Here is a 13,133-nt window from a genome sequence, read left to right on the forward strand (position 1 = left end):
CCTGATCAAAGAAGTGTCCTTGTATTGTCTCTGGTTTTGAATGCCCCTTTCTGGCGCAGGCCTCGTGCTGCACTGCAGGTCCCATCTCATCTAGATCTGATGAAACAAGTGTGTTGATAAATACTGGTTGTGGCGTTGCTGTTTCTGAGCCCCCACAGAATTCATTTTCTGTTTCCACAGCTGTATCATTAGTGATATTTCAGGCATCCTGTTATTGAGAGGGATTCCCTCGTTTGTAACCACTAACATGGCCAATCTCAAGGCTGTTTCTTGGTCTAGTCCTGTATGGTCAGTCTTTGATTTCATAGAATAAAATACTGGTGACTTTGTAGTAGTTCAGTTGGAATTTTGCGGTGGAAGTTACTTGGGTTCTTTTCCTTCCCTCATCTCTTCATCCTTTTCCTTTTTTTTTTTTTGAGACTCCTTTGGGCTTTGTGTGTTTTCTGTTTCCGTGTTCGTGCTCTGAAATAAGTCTTCAACTGAACAAACAGCTGATGGCAGAGACTGAAAACCAGAGTCCTCTAAACAAAAAGATCTACACAGGTTTTCACCTTGGCTTCTAGCACTTCCCACTTGAACCTTTTTTGTTTTTGAACCTTTCAGACTATTTTATTTGAGGACTTGGTCTTTTAGGTTCTTTGCTTCTTTTACAGTTCAATGGCAGCTTAATTCTCCCCTCTTCCGCTTCCCCTCATCCATTAGCACGATTGCTCGGGCAGCCAGACACCATCCTAGTTCAAGCCCAAGCGAGCAATTGTGGCCTGGACCAACCCTTTGAAGTGTTTCATGGCTCAGCCTCGCAAGTACTCGTGCGAGGGGTCAGTGGGACCCGCACGGATGAGGAAAGGGTGGGACTGGGACAGCCCTGAGTTCACATTTAGCTATAACTTGCCAAATATTGTCTTGAATTTTCATTTGTCCTCATGTTTTTTCCATGAAGTGAACTCTGATCTGACTAGTATTTTCAAGCCAGTCTGAACTAAACTCTGCTTTTAATAAAAGCTTTTTGAGTCAAGAAGCTTTTAGTTTAAAAATTAGTTGTCCTGGGCTTCAAAAATGTTGAAGGAACAAAGTTAATGTAATAGTAACGTTGGTTTGAGGGCTATCTTGAGAGGGCGTAAGTGAATCAGTCTTGGCATCTGCTGATTTCTTGTTTTGGATTCTGAAGTTCTGCCTACTGAATATGGAAAAATGTGTCTGTACGTGCCAAGAATTTTTGTTTCAGTCTGCAAAGATTTTAGTAAGTGCCTGCAGTTGTTGTGACTTGCAGGAAGTTCTTGGTATCCGCGCTTTGCGGTTTGCTGCTAGAGAGTTGGGGTCATTCTGGATGAATGGTTCTCGAGTCCCACATCACTGCCTGTTTCAGAAGTGACCCCTCGGTGCTGCTTTTCTGCTGGACCTCCTGTAACTGGGCTGCCTTGGGCGTAGGCTGCTGAGTGCATGAACAGAGCTCGCTTTCAAACGGTACATTGGATACTTGAGATGGTGCCTTGCTCTTGGCTGCCGGGGACTGGATTAGACTCGCCTTCTGGGTCTACTTTAAAATGACTTTGATTTTCTGCTGTGAATGCAGATTGTTAGATTGGGAGTCTGCTTATATTGTTGGCAGTCTCTTTTTTTAAACTGTAATTTGGTAAACGTATTCCTGTCCACCCCCAATGTTTTATTAGTTTGGTCTGTGTTCTTAATGACTAGAGCATGAGAAGCGCAAATGGTGGAATAACAGCTGTGGAAGTGACTGAAGTGTCGAAGCAGTAAATTCTTTTTTACCAGCTCTACCTTCAGTTAATCTAAATGACTTGCTGTGATTCATGGAAGTGGTATGTCTCACATCCGTCAAGCACTTCTTAATTTATAATCTGACAGGTTGGAGGACGTGTGCCTGTACTGGACACACTGGTGGAACTTGTCACAAGAGGTCGATCTATTCCCGTGCATCTGGACTACCTGCCGAGGCTGGAGTCCTTGGTGTCGGAAGTTCAGGCGTGGAAGGAGTGCGCAGCTAACACGTTTCTGTGTGAGAACTCCCCTTATTCTCTTCTGGAGGTAAGAGAACTCGGCCCTGGAGAAGACCACGATTCACACCACAGCAAAAGCACATCTGAGTTACGGTATTAACTCAGAAAATATCAGTAAATGTTAAGTATATTTGCAGAATTGTTTTAGGATTATATCACTTATTTTAACATAACTTGTGTTAGATTGACCTATGCTTTTAATGATAATTTTAAACTTCTGAATTGCTTAACATTTAGCTATACCTCTCTATTCTTTTTAATCCGTGGCTAATGAGAGCATGCTGTGCCATAGTCTGACATTTTCAGTATGAATATGGGGATATTGACATTTGTGGCACTGAATTTACTTCAGGCTGCAGGTTCCTGCCCGCTTCGACCCCCTTGGCGTGGCGACAGCCAGACCTTAGGCTGGGCTGCGGTACGGGTGAGGCTGGCCCTCTGAATTTGCTGCCTGTGTGCCAACACCTGCAGCTCTCAAGCAATCCACTCCCTCCGGCCTATGCTGAGCCCCTCTTGCCCCCAGCCCTCCCCTCTCCGTTAGGGCAGACAGGGACGCAGTGCAGCCCTTGGAATCCTCTGCTGTTTTCCAGGGCTTGCAGCTTAAATCATGTGGAGGCCATTCAGTGTATCAGCGGCTCTACACCAGCAGTTCAGGTGACACATGGAGGTGTTCGTGGTCTGCCTATTTTATAAAATTGAATTTTTAACTTTCCAGCTCTCCCCGTGTTCCAGATAACCCCAATCATTGATGGAGAAACTGCAGGAATCCCTGTTCTAACCAGTCGTATGTGGCTGCGTTAGGGCAGGACAAATGCATTTAAAAGGTTCACTGCTTTTCTGTCCGCCAGGTGTTGTGTCCCCGGTGTGATATTGGAATGCTGAATCTGAAGAGAAAGCAGAAGAAGTTGAAGGAGCCAGTGCCGAGTGGAAAGAAGAAAAGCACTAAGCTAGAGACTCTGAGTGACTTAGAAAGAGCTCTCTCCGAGAGCAAAGATACTGCGTCCGCGGTATGTGGTTTAAGACTTTTTTTTTCAAACTGGAGTTTCTTCTATGTTCTTTGAATCTCTCTGTGTTTGGCTCTCGTGCAGGAGTGTTCTCTTCCACTCTTTTCTGCTTGCTCTGCTCTTCTGCAGTGGAACTTCTAGGACTGCGCTTTTCTGTGCTTGCTTCAGACTTCCCAAAATTGCTTTTAGTGGAAGAGATGTGTGTTGTCTTTGCACATGAAGCAGCCTTTCAGTTTGCCAGGCAATGCCCGTAGCCTAAAAAAGCACAGGAAAATTAAAATTATAGACCTATTTTAACCCCACCATACCAAAACCTTATTAAAGATAGGATAGGGTTTTCCCAAGTCAGACCCTTTCAAAGAACGCAATAACCCAACACCATTTATAATTAAAACAAACACCATAAATAATTGAAGAAAACCTCATGCATTATGAAGTCAGTAAAACACTGGTTCTGAGCAGAGCAGGCTTCGTCACTGGGGGTGAAGTGCTTCATCCCAAAAGGCCTATTTCAGAGCCTCCGCCACAGTCGGATTAAACAATGTCCCATGTTTAACGAGGAGCAGTAGACTGACACGGTAGGGTTTGAATATAATTGTTCCTGTAGGTATGGGACTCGCAAGTCATTGCCGTAGGTTAAAACTTAAAGCCTTTACGTTCAGTGCTTTGATTTTGGCCTCCCTTGTCTGGGAATCCAGACTTTGACTGCGTCCCTCTGAGCGCTGTAAGGAGAGGCCGAGTCCCTTGAATCGCCCACCCTTCTCCTCTTTGGATACTCTCGTTAACGGCTGGAGTATTGAAACAGAAGGATGCTCACATGGGCGTGAGTATCCGCACCCACGGTGCAGGTTTGGACGCTCCCCCAGCCCAGCGCGGTAGCCGCGTTGCTCGGCGCCTGTGCATACGTAGTGCAGGGCGCTCTGCCTGAGTCCCGGACCTGCCCGTGATGGACACAGTTGTATAACTTTTGCAAAGCTGATTTTTCTCTAGTCATCACATTTCAAGGCCATGATGTTACAAAATAACTTTTCTATATATTTATAAACTTTCCTGCATACGTTTATTTTTATACACATAATAAGATGCATAGAATTTATTAGTTGCAGCTTCTACTAATAGCGTTTATGTCACCGAACTATATTGCTGTGTTCAATAGCAGCTAATCCTAAAGATTCCTGAAAAAAGGGTCGTGAGCAGGTGTAGAAAGGGCAAACACCGCATTCAGGAGTACACCTGAATTTCACTTGGTGTTTACAGACCCTGGAGCGAGTACATGTGTGTTCAAACATTCAGAGCCTCAAAGCTGTACAGGCGTGAGGAGCCTCGTAAGGACCTGAAACGCTCGCCGGCATACCTGCAGAGCGGCTGTGCAGAGGTTGCCCTGTTCCTAATGAGTAATGTTCCTGTGGAGATGACATCCCTTTCTTTGCACTCCCTTTTAGATGGCGACGCTTGGGGAAGCCCGATTAAAGGAGATGGAAGCTTTGCGTTCTCTGCGAGCCGCAAACGAAGTGAAGGTGCTGTCTAGCGAAGAGGACGCAGAACTCAAAGTCTGTCTGTGCCAGAAGGAGCCGGCTGCTCCGATGATCCAGTGTGAACTCTGCAGAGGGTTCTTCCATACCGGCTGTGTTTCGGTGCCCATTTTGCAGGGACCTCGTGTGTGGCTCTGTCCACACTGTCATCGATCAGAAAAGCCACCTTTAGAAAAGATCTTACCACTGCTGGCCTCCTTGCAGCGTATCCGTGTGAGGCTTCCCGAGGGGGATGCCTTGCGGTATATGATCGAGAGAACTGTGAACTGGCAGCACAGAGCACAACAAATGTTATATTCAGGGAATCTAAAACTTATACAAGACAAAGTTGGCTCAGGATTGTTGTACAACAGATGGCAAGCCACAGCAGGCCAGTTGCCAGAGACAAACAAGGTGAGGCTGAGCCGCTGCCGGGTCTCCTGGTGGTGGGTGGCGCGCGGTCAGCAAGAACAGTCTGTAACATCTGTCTGGTGCCGGTTGGGTTCCTTGTATCTGCACACAGATACTGGCAAGGCAGATCGTTTATGTGTTGCTCTACGGACATAAGGAGTTTGGTCTGCCTTGACAGTTAGCCAGGATGTGCGTGTCGTGTCCTCCATCCACAGCTTCGTGTTCTCCTTCTGTGCGGGAGTCCTGGCAACAATTACTCCTAAAGGGCCTATTTTCCCTTCTCCTCCTCCCAGCTCCTGCGCTCTACTATGACACTATTAATGACAGAGTTGCTGGAGCTATTGTTTCTAGAGTGGTTAGTGTTCAATTAGTCTTTATATTCTGTTCTTACAAGTATTTCAATATCGTTTTAAGTGCTGAGAATTAGTAACAGAGGCACAAACCCTCCAGTGTGTTACCAGCTCAGCTCTGTGATGAGGTTGTTTTCAAGAGGGTGTCTTCCTCCGTTGCTGCTCCTCCCTTCTCCTTATCCCTTACACTAGAACTCCCAAGCTGAATGTTCTGCTAATATTACTCAGTTAAGCTACAGCAGCTGTTTCGGGGGTGTTTCATGAGGGAGTTTCAAAATTTCTCCAGTAAAGATCGTTCAGCCAAAAGCGTGGGGAAAGTGGGGAAATGGGTTAAGGATTTCTAGTTTTCCTGAGATAATAAATGCAGAAACAAATCTGAAATACAAGGTCTGTGCAGCATAAAGAACATACAGCATCCCAAAATGAAATGGACTCTGTTTTTACTTTTTGATGGAAACACCTTCATTTTCCTACTCCGACCCTGTTACAGTTAGTCGGTGTTTTACTCACTCGGTTGTGTTAAAACATAAAACGTGGCTGAAGAGGTATGTAGCTGCTTCTCTGGTAACTCAGCTATGACAAGTTGCTTGTGTTGACCACATTTTTCAAATAGGCAAGCCTAGTTTTAGAAATTAAAACTATGTTTAGGCATCTAAGAGAATTTTTCTGATAATTTAGGTTTGAAAGTGTCTTTTTACTACACCAATAATATAACTGAAAGAAAACTGGGCAAGATTTTGGGCATATAAGTTGATGTTTGGACCAGAAATGGAAACAATAAGCTTAGTTCTGTTAGCTCAGCATGGTACCAGGAGGTTCCTCCAACCTGAAAACAGTAACCGTTTTTGTATGGTGTGGGGCTCGAGTCAGTAAACCGCCTGAATGAAGGTAACTAGCAGAGCTAGTTCAGGTCCTTGTGACCATATTTCCCGAGCAAGTTGTCTCTGGGAAGCTCCATGGAAGAGCATCTGACCATGTGCGTCAGCTGTGCCGGAGCCGGGGAGCCTTCCTGGAGCCAGGGGTACTGAGGGCAGGCCAGAGGTGTCCTCCACAGCCGTCTCAGCACGGCGCTGAGCTAAAACGTTGGTCTCAATGAATTTGAGTTGTTTTTCAGTGAATCCAGTGTCTCAGCGTTGCTCTCCTGTCCTGCAACAACCTTATTTTCCCTGTTATCTGGCATAATCCAAGATTCTCGTTCCCCCAGAGAAGCTTGTAGCAGTAACCGCTGGAGTTGGGCTTCTTTGGCACTGGCCAAAGTGAAGAATGTGGAGCATTTAAATGAGTTTGACAAATTAATTTGAAAAACAGCTGTGAGGATTGATGAGAGCCAGATTTTGAAAGGGGCCCAGACACTTGATATTTTGGAAGGCATCTGGTGGGATGCCTTTCTGACGCTCATGAGCCCAAAACTGACACTTGCTGGCTTGTGGCAGTGGCCTTTGCATAAGGAAGCGCACGTTTTGCCATTGGCGTGTCTTCTGAGTGTGCTGAGGTAGAGAGGAGTGCTTTGGAACAGTTTGGTGCCTCATTGGCCCAAGGTAGTGAGAAATCACTTCTTTATGGTGGACAAAAGGAGGAAGTTGTTACATCTACCTGGAGTCAGTTCCAGAGCCGAAGCCCTCGCTCCCACAGGTCAGGGATTATCCCCGCAGTGACTCTGCCGGTGTTGCTGCTGCTCCACAGGCTTGTCTCCTCTGGTGGAGCATGCTGCTGCGTGCACGGGGGCTAGTTTCTGATCTCTGTGGAAATGATAATGCACAGCTGAGAATTCTGGCAATAAAGTGGCTTTTGCCTGTTTCCAGGTGTAGGACGAAGGGTTTGGGTGTACTAGGTTGAACAGTTTGTAGGAGTTCAAGATCTAAGCAATTGTAGGAGAAGCAAGTTTTGATTCTATAGCAGTTATTTAACACTTCAAAGCCACCTGATCAGCAACAGTATCTATGCGTTATGTTTTGTTTTCTAGGTTTCCCAGACAATTGGAGCGATGTCATTCTCCATGCCTCACGACTGGGATAACAGAACCATATATTTACATTCTCCATTTTCTACAGGACATCAGGGCATCCCACTTCATGGTTTGTAATCTGCACTTTGTTTTATTTTTTTTCTGATTCCCCTCGGTTTTTTCCCCCCTGCATTTGGTGGAGAAGAGGGGGTGTCCTGGTCAACGAGAGGTGGCTCCGGCAGGGAGGCACATGACCGTGCAGTGCCTCTGGTTGTTTCTCTGTTCCAGCTTTGGCAGAGGGTGAATTTCTGAATTATAGAAATTTCCCACATGTAACGAAAAGATGTGGGGTGGTAGGAGAAGAGGTATCACCGCGAGCTGGCCCCGTCCCACGTGCACAGCACGCTGTGGGCTGCAGGAGGGGAAGGGGGGAGACCACGGAGCCTGTAGGAGCTGGATGGGAACGATGTAGGGAAGCAGTGCTGGAGACCACAGGGTACTTCATCCATAGGAGATGAGTCCCTGTAAGTTTTGCTGCAGCAGAACTGCCATGGAGCCACGGAGACTCGAGAGTTTTCTTAGCTGCTGTGGCGTTTGCTGTGCTCCAGGTCACTCAGTGCAGTTTGGCACCCTTCCTAGCTCAGACTTTGTGCTTATTGGACTAACACAGACATGCTATAAACTGCATCATTTTACAACTCTAAAAGAAGCTATTTATCCTGTCTTTCCCCCTGATCCATAATGCTCCAGGGACACAGGTCTAGCCTTATCTTCATGTTTTCAGATCAGTGCAGCTTAGTCCATGCTAATTCTACACAAGACACTTACTTCAGTTTAATGTTACGGTTAAAATCAAATAAGGCGGTCCTTCATGCTGCCAGGCCATATTTCAGTTGTACTGAATACTGTATTAAAAGGCTGTGAAGTACACAATGATTTTGACTTCCCCTGGCTGCGACTATCTCAAAAGCTGAAGGCAGGGTTGGTAAGCTCGACAGCAGCAGTGGGTGGTGACCGCAGGGCAGGACTCAGTTGTGCGAGGCTCACCCGCTCAGCTTTTCTTCCTCTCTTCTCTTGGCATCACTTAGGGATTTCACTCTGTTGTTCATTGTACCCACTTGTTACATAGCGAGGGGATCATCACACTTCTTGCAGCTTCAGAAGCAGGGGAAATTGCCAGTAATGATGGCAATTGCTGATCTTCAAACCAGCAAGAAATGCAAGCCTGGAAGGGTGCTGAGCCACAGTACAGTAACTTCTGTGAGAACCTTTATCTTTCTTTTTAACCCTGCTGTTAAAAATGAGCAGTGAAGAGAGAACAGATAAGGGTTAATTCATACAGTTGCAGATTCTTAAAAAGTCTTTCACATTTTTTTTATGCTGCCAGAGAAGAATTTTCATTATCTGTGTAGATCTTGTCAGTGCTGACACTGAAGAATTCCTTTTCTCCTCTCTCCCTGTTTTTCATAATAGTCATTAGCACAGAGCTGGATGAGCTGATGATGGAAGCCCAGCTGCTACAGGTTTCTCTGCCTGAAATACAGGAGCTGTACCAGATCCTATTCACAAAGCAAAGCCCTGTTCTGCAAACAGAGCAGAGGTCATCCGTTGGACCGACAAATGAAAAGGCAAGTGTCTGACAACAGCGATGAGATGGGGGTCACTTGGGAGTAGAGGCTCTGCCTGAACCCATGAGCTTTACAAAGAGGTTTGTGTATGTGTCTGTACTTCCATGAAAATACATTTTCCTTGTTCAAAAGGGGTCAAGAAGTTGATAACTTAAGGGATCTGTTACAGGTTATTGAATATAGTTTGTTGCCTAATGCATTTTTGCAATTTGAGTCTGGTTTTCATGGTCACTCTGTATGTTAAATATATCTATCCCAGCTTGACCCTTGTCCTGAGTTCAGGAGGCTTTCTGAGAGAGCTGCCGCCGAAGCAGTGGACTCAGAGGCAGGAAATGGGAATCTTTTTTTTTTTTTTTTTCCTATAAACTATCGTAGAATCACAGAATGTCCTGAGTTGGAAGGGACCTGCAAGTATCATTGGGTCCAACACCTAAATTGAGTTGACAGTGAAATTCTGTCACTGGAGTGTGACCCTGTCCTTTGCTCCCCTTACTCATCCCGCCTCTGCTGAAAGGGCAGCACCCTGTCAAACACTGAAGCCTGTTCCGAAGAGCAGGGTACGTAATAACGGGATAGCGAGCGTTGGCTGCACGCTGATGATTTTGCCAAAATATTGTTCCAACAGAATGAGTGTTGCCGAGGGAAAAAGGATGGGATTAGTTACATGGAGAGAAAACTAAAGCGGCGTTTTGAGAGAGAGAGCTTCTATGATGAGAAGAGAGCGAGAGTAAAAAAAATGAGAACTCCCAAAAAGAAGAAACTGAAACTGAATCACTCAAAGGATCTCTGCACTAACAAACTGGAGAGAGAGCGGGAGCGTCTCTTTGAGATGCAGCGTTCCAGTGAAAGCCACTTGCTTTCCTCAGACATGTCATTCTCTGAGCAGGAGGACTCTGAGGATGAGGATGCCATCTGCCCTGCTGTGAACTGCCTCCAGCCGGAGGGGGATGAGGTCAGTAGAGGCTGAACGCTGGGATCTGGGGCGTTCAGCTGCCCTCAAAGTGTTTGACTACAGAAGTCCTGCGTACAAAGGGAGCGCGAGGGAGTTGGTAACCCAGAGACAGGGTCTGCCACTGCTGGGACACACTTACTAACGGTCCTTCCCACCTCCTCCAAGAGCAGCTGGGACTGCGGAAGGCAGGTGGGCATGAAAGCACCTGCACGGAATGGGGAGGAGGAGGTGGGGCTGTGCAGACACCCTATTCATCTGTGCTCTTGCAGTAAGGGTGTAGATAGGCTTTGTGGGTTGCAGCCTTTCTGTGGGCAGGGATGGTGCCTTGGAGCCCTGCACAGGTCCGTCCCTGCTGGAAAATGGAGACAAGGGATGTCCCCGGGTGCCTGGGAGGGCCGTAGTGAAGTTGCCACCCACCACCTGTAGGTGGGAAAGCAGCGGAGGGATGAGGGAAGGGGGAAGGGTGCCCTGCTCTCAGCTTTGGAGGAGCTGGGTGGCAGGAGTCCAGAGAACAGTGATCAGGAGTTGAACATCCAGCACTAGCCAGCTGTATAACGGGACGTTTCGCACTCATTTAAATAGATTAAGTGCCCCCAAATGACCAATGAATGCTGCATTTGCTTGGCTCTCCTCTGAACACCCGTGTGTCTGCTCTGTTAGGTGGATTGGGTCCAGTGCGACGGCAGCTGCAACCAGTGGTTCCACCAGGTGTGTGTGGGCATCTCCCCAGAAATGGCAGAGAAGGAGGACTACATCTGCATCAGCTGCACTGGGAAGGACTCTCAATATCGGAAGTAAAACTCCCCGTAAACCGTTCAGGACTTGAGTAAAGAAGGTTGTTAGAGTTTTCCAATAAAGCCACAGGGGCTGGTTTAAGAACCAGATTGCAAATGGTGCTACTTCTATCCTTATGGGATCATTTTCCAGAACTCAAAACAATTTTTGACACTTTTGTATTTTCCCTTGATCTGTTTGTGGTTGTTGAGGTTTGAGATGCTGACTGTTTAGCAGGGGTTTCCACCAATTTGGAAGGCATTTGAAACATGCACCTTTTATTGTACAGCATTAAATTACCTCTCTGGGATTTACCGGCGTATTTAATTCAGCTTGGTTTAGGTGCAAAAAAACCTGCACCATGAATTTTCCAATAAATCCTCTTTTGAGGAAATCCCTGTTTACTCTGTTAAATCTTTGGAGCCTTTAGTTTTTTTCCACTTTTTTTCGTAGACTAGGTTTATTTATCTAAGCAATAACTTCTATGTCTGGTTTCAGTGACTGGAATGACAGTTCTGAACAGCGTGTTGCTTCTAGCATTGGTTGATGTACAGAAAGCAAATGTTAGATCCTAGTGTCACTGATGGCCCAGTGATGTAGAAGACAGAAAAAAAACAAAACAAAAAAAAAGGTCTGTAAAGTAATTGCCACAGCTGTATTTTGGCTTTCTCCTTTTTTGGGTAGCTTGTATCAAATGTTGCAGTTTATATTGTGGAATAAACCCCTGGTTATGTTATAAAATTAAATGTTGGTGTTTTTAGAGAGCTTGAAATGCAGTTTCATTTCCCTCTGGAGCGATACTGATTGCATTGATGTGTTCTCTTATTCAAGAGAAACCCATCTTTAAAAGAAGAAATGCTAAAGCCATGGTATTTTCTTACCTTACTGGTACATTCGGCTTTGGAAGGAGAGGGCAGATCAAAATCTTATTTCAAAAAAAAAAAAAAGAAAACTCAAACCTTTTACAAGCCTTTTGCAAAGCTTTTCCAAAACTGACATTATTTTTACAGGTTGGGTGAATAAAGGGTTGAAACGGCGATTTGTGACTTGGCAGGGGCAGGAATAGGGAATTCACACCGGAGGCAAAGGCGTGGGGCAGCTCGGGCGGCCAGCCTCCTCCAGCCGGCGTCGGACGGAGAGGCTTCCCCGCAGCGGGCTCAGCAGAGCGCCTGCCGGTGCCGCAGAGCCCTCTGCCTGACCGCGGGCGGGCTCCTGGCAGCTGCTGCCGCCTGAAAGCCTGGGGAGTGAGGAAATCCCTGGAGTGGTTGCGATTCTCTCCCAACACTGCGTAGGGGCCTCGGCCTGGGGGTCAGAGGGGCAGTGCAGGTGGCGGCACAGCAGTGCTGCCTCGAGGGGACAGGACCTCTAAGGAGGAGGTATTTACTGAAGCCCACCGGGCGCTCCACACGGGGCTATACCTGAAATCCTTTGCAGAGCAATTGCTAATGCAGAGTATAGTTGTTGCTCCTCTGGAAACAGCCAGTGCTGTGGCTCCGTGGGCCGCTGAAGGTGGAACTTCTGGAGTGCTGCAAGGTGGGAGGTCTAGATCCTTGTGTCAGAGTGCTCTGCTTGCAACATCCTGTCATCACCACTCCCTCCCCTCATCAAGAGGAATTTGGTGGTGAAGGTTTCCCTGCTGGTTTAGGCCCGCTCCCAGAGGCAGAAGTGCGGAGAGTCACTGGGCGCAGGGCAAAGCCTTTGAGCTGTAGGTGGCCCCAGTCGTGCTGTGGTGGATCTCTGTGGAGGCAGAGCTGTGCGGGAGGCAGGTTTCCCAGGGGTTTTGGTTTGGGGTGTTTTTAAACACAGTATGCTTTTTATTCCCATGCTGATTATTAACTGTTAGAGAATCATAGAACCATTAAGGTTGGAAGCATCCTCTGAGATCACCAAGTCCAACTGCCAGCCCAACACCCCCAGGCCTCCTAAACCATGTCCCCAAGGGCCACGTCTGCACGTAGTTTGAACCCCCCCAGGGACGGCGACTCCCCCTCCTCTCTGGGCAGCCTGTGCCAGGGCCTGACCGCTCGTGCAGTGAAGGCGTTTTCCCAATATCCAACCTAAACCTGCCCTGACGCAGCCTGAGGCCAAGCTTCAGCCTGGTATAGATGATTTGTCTAAAATGGTTGGTGTGGGCAGGAGACAGCCTGACCGCATGTACGTTAGTTAAATGTGTATGTCCTTCCGTAGTGTGACTTGTCTTTTTTATTTACTCTAACATCCAAAAGGAAGTTTTGTGATTTTTTTTCTAGACTTTTGTTGCTGTTGGAAGTCTGTGCAAGGTTAAGATAACAGTCCAAGCTGTGAAAAAAAACCCTGATCTGTAATAACTTCCTTTTAAAGGGGGCAGACGAGCAAACTTGAAATAGAAAGAGCTTGCACAGTGTTTTGATGGAACTGAAAACACTACAGAAGTTTCCCTTGCAGTATCCCTTTTATTTTTTCCCGATTGCAGAAACAGCAGTTTACTAAAAAGCACTAGAGGAAATACAATGCAGTTAAGTTCAGCGTGACAATTCAGTGTAGGAGCAAGGGAAAGGTGT

At 46.7% G+C, this 13,133-nt stretch overlaps 1 protein-coding gene across 1 annotated transcript in view; it reads left to right on the forward strand.

The window, feature by feature from the left end:
- Positions 1 to 11,357, forward strand: part of KDM5B (lysine demethylase 5B) — a 57,247-nt gene extending 45,890 nt beyond the window's left edge. Inside the window, exons 21-27 of the mRNA XM_064472420.1 lie at positions 1,867 to 2,046; positions 2,867 to 3,025; positions 4,465 to 4,947; positions 7,258 to 7,369; positions 8,713 to 8,867; positions 9,493 to 9,819; positions 10,480 to 11,357. Coding sequence (XP_064328490.1) covers positions 1,867 to 2,046; positions 2,867 to 3,025; positions 4,465 to 4,947; positions 7,258 to 7,369; positions 8,713 to 8,867; positions 9,493 to 9,819; positions 10,480 to 10,617 — 1,554 coding nt within the window. The 3' untranslated portion in view covers positions 10,618 to 11,357. The remainder of the gene's footprint in view (positions 1 to 1,866; positions 2,047 to 2,866; positions 3,026 to 4,464; positions 4,948 to 7,257; positions 7,370 to 8,712; positions 8,868 to 9,492; positions 9,820 to 10,479) is intronic.
- Positions 11,358 to 13,133: the final 1,776 nt, after the last annotated feature.

The sequence above is a fragment of the Phalacrocorax carbo genome, chromosome 23, assembly GCF_963921805.1.
Source record: "Phalacrocorax carbo chromosome 23, bPhaCar2.1, whole genome shotgun sequence".
NCBI classification, from domain to species: Eukaryota; Metazoa; Chordata; class Aves; order Suliformes; family Phalacrocoracidae; genus Phalacrocorax; species Phalacrocorax carbo.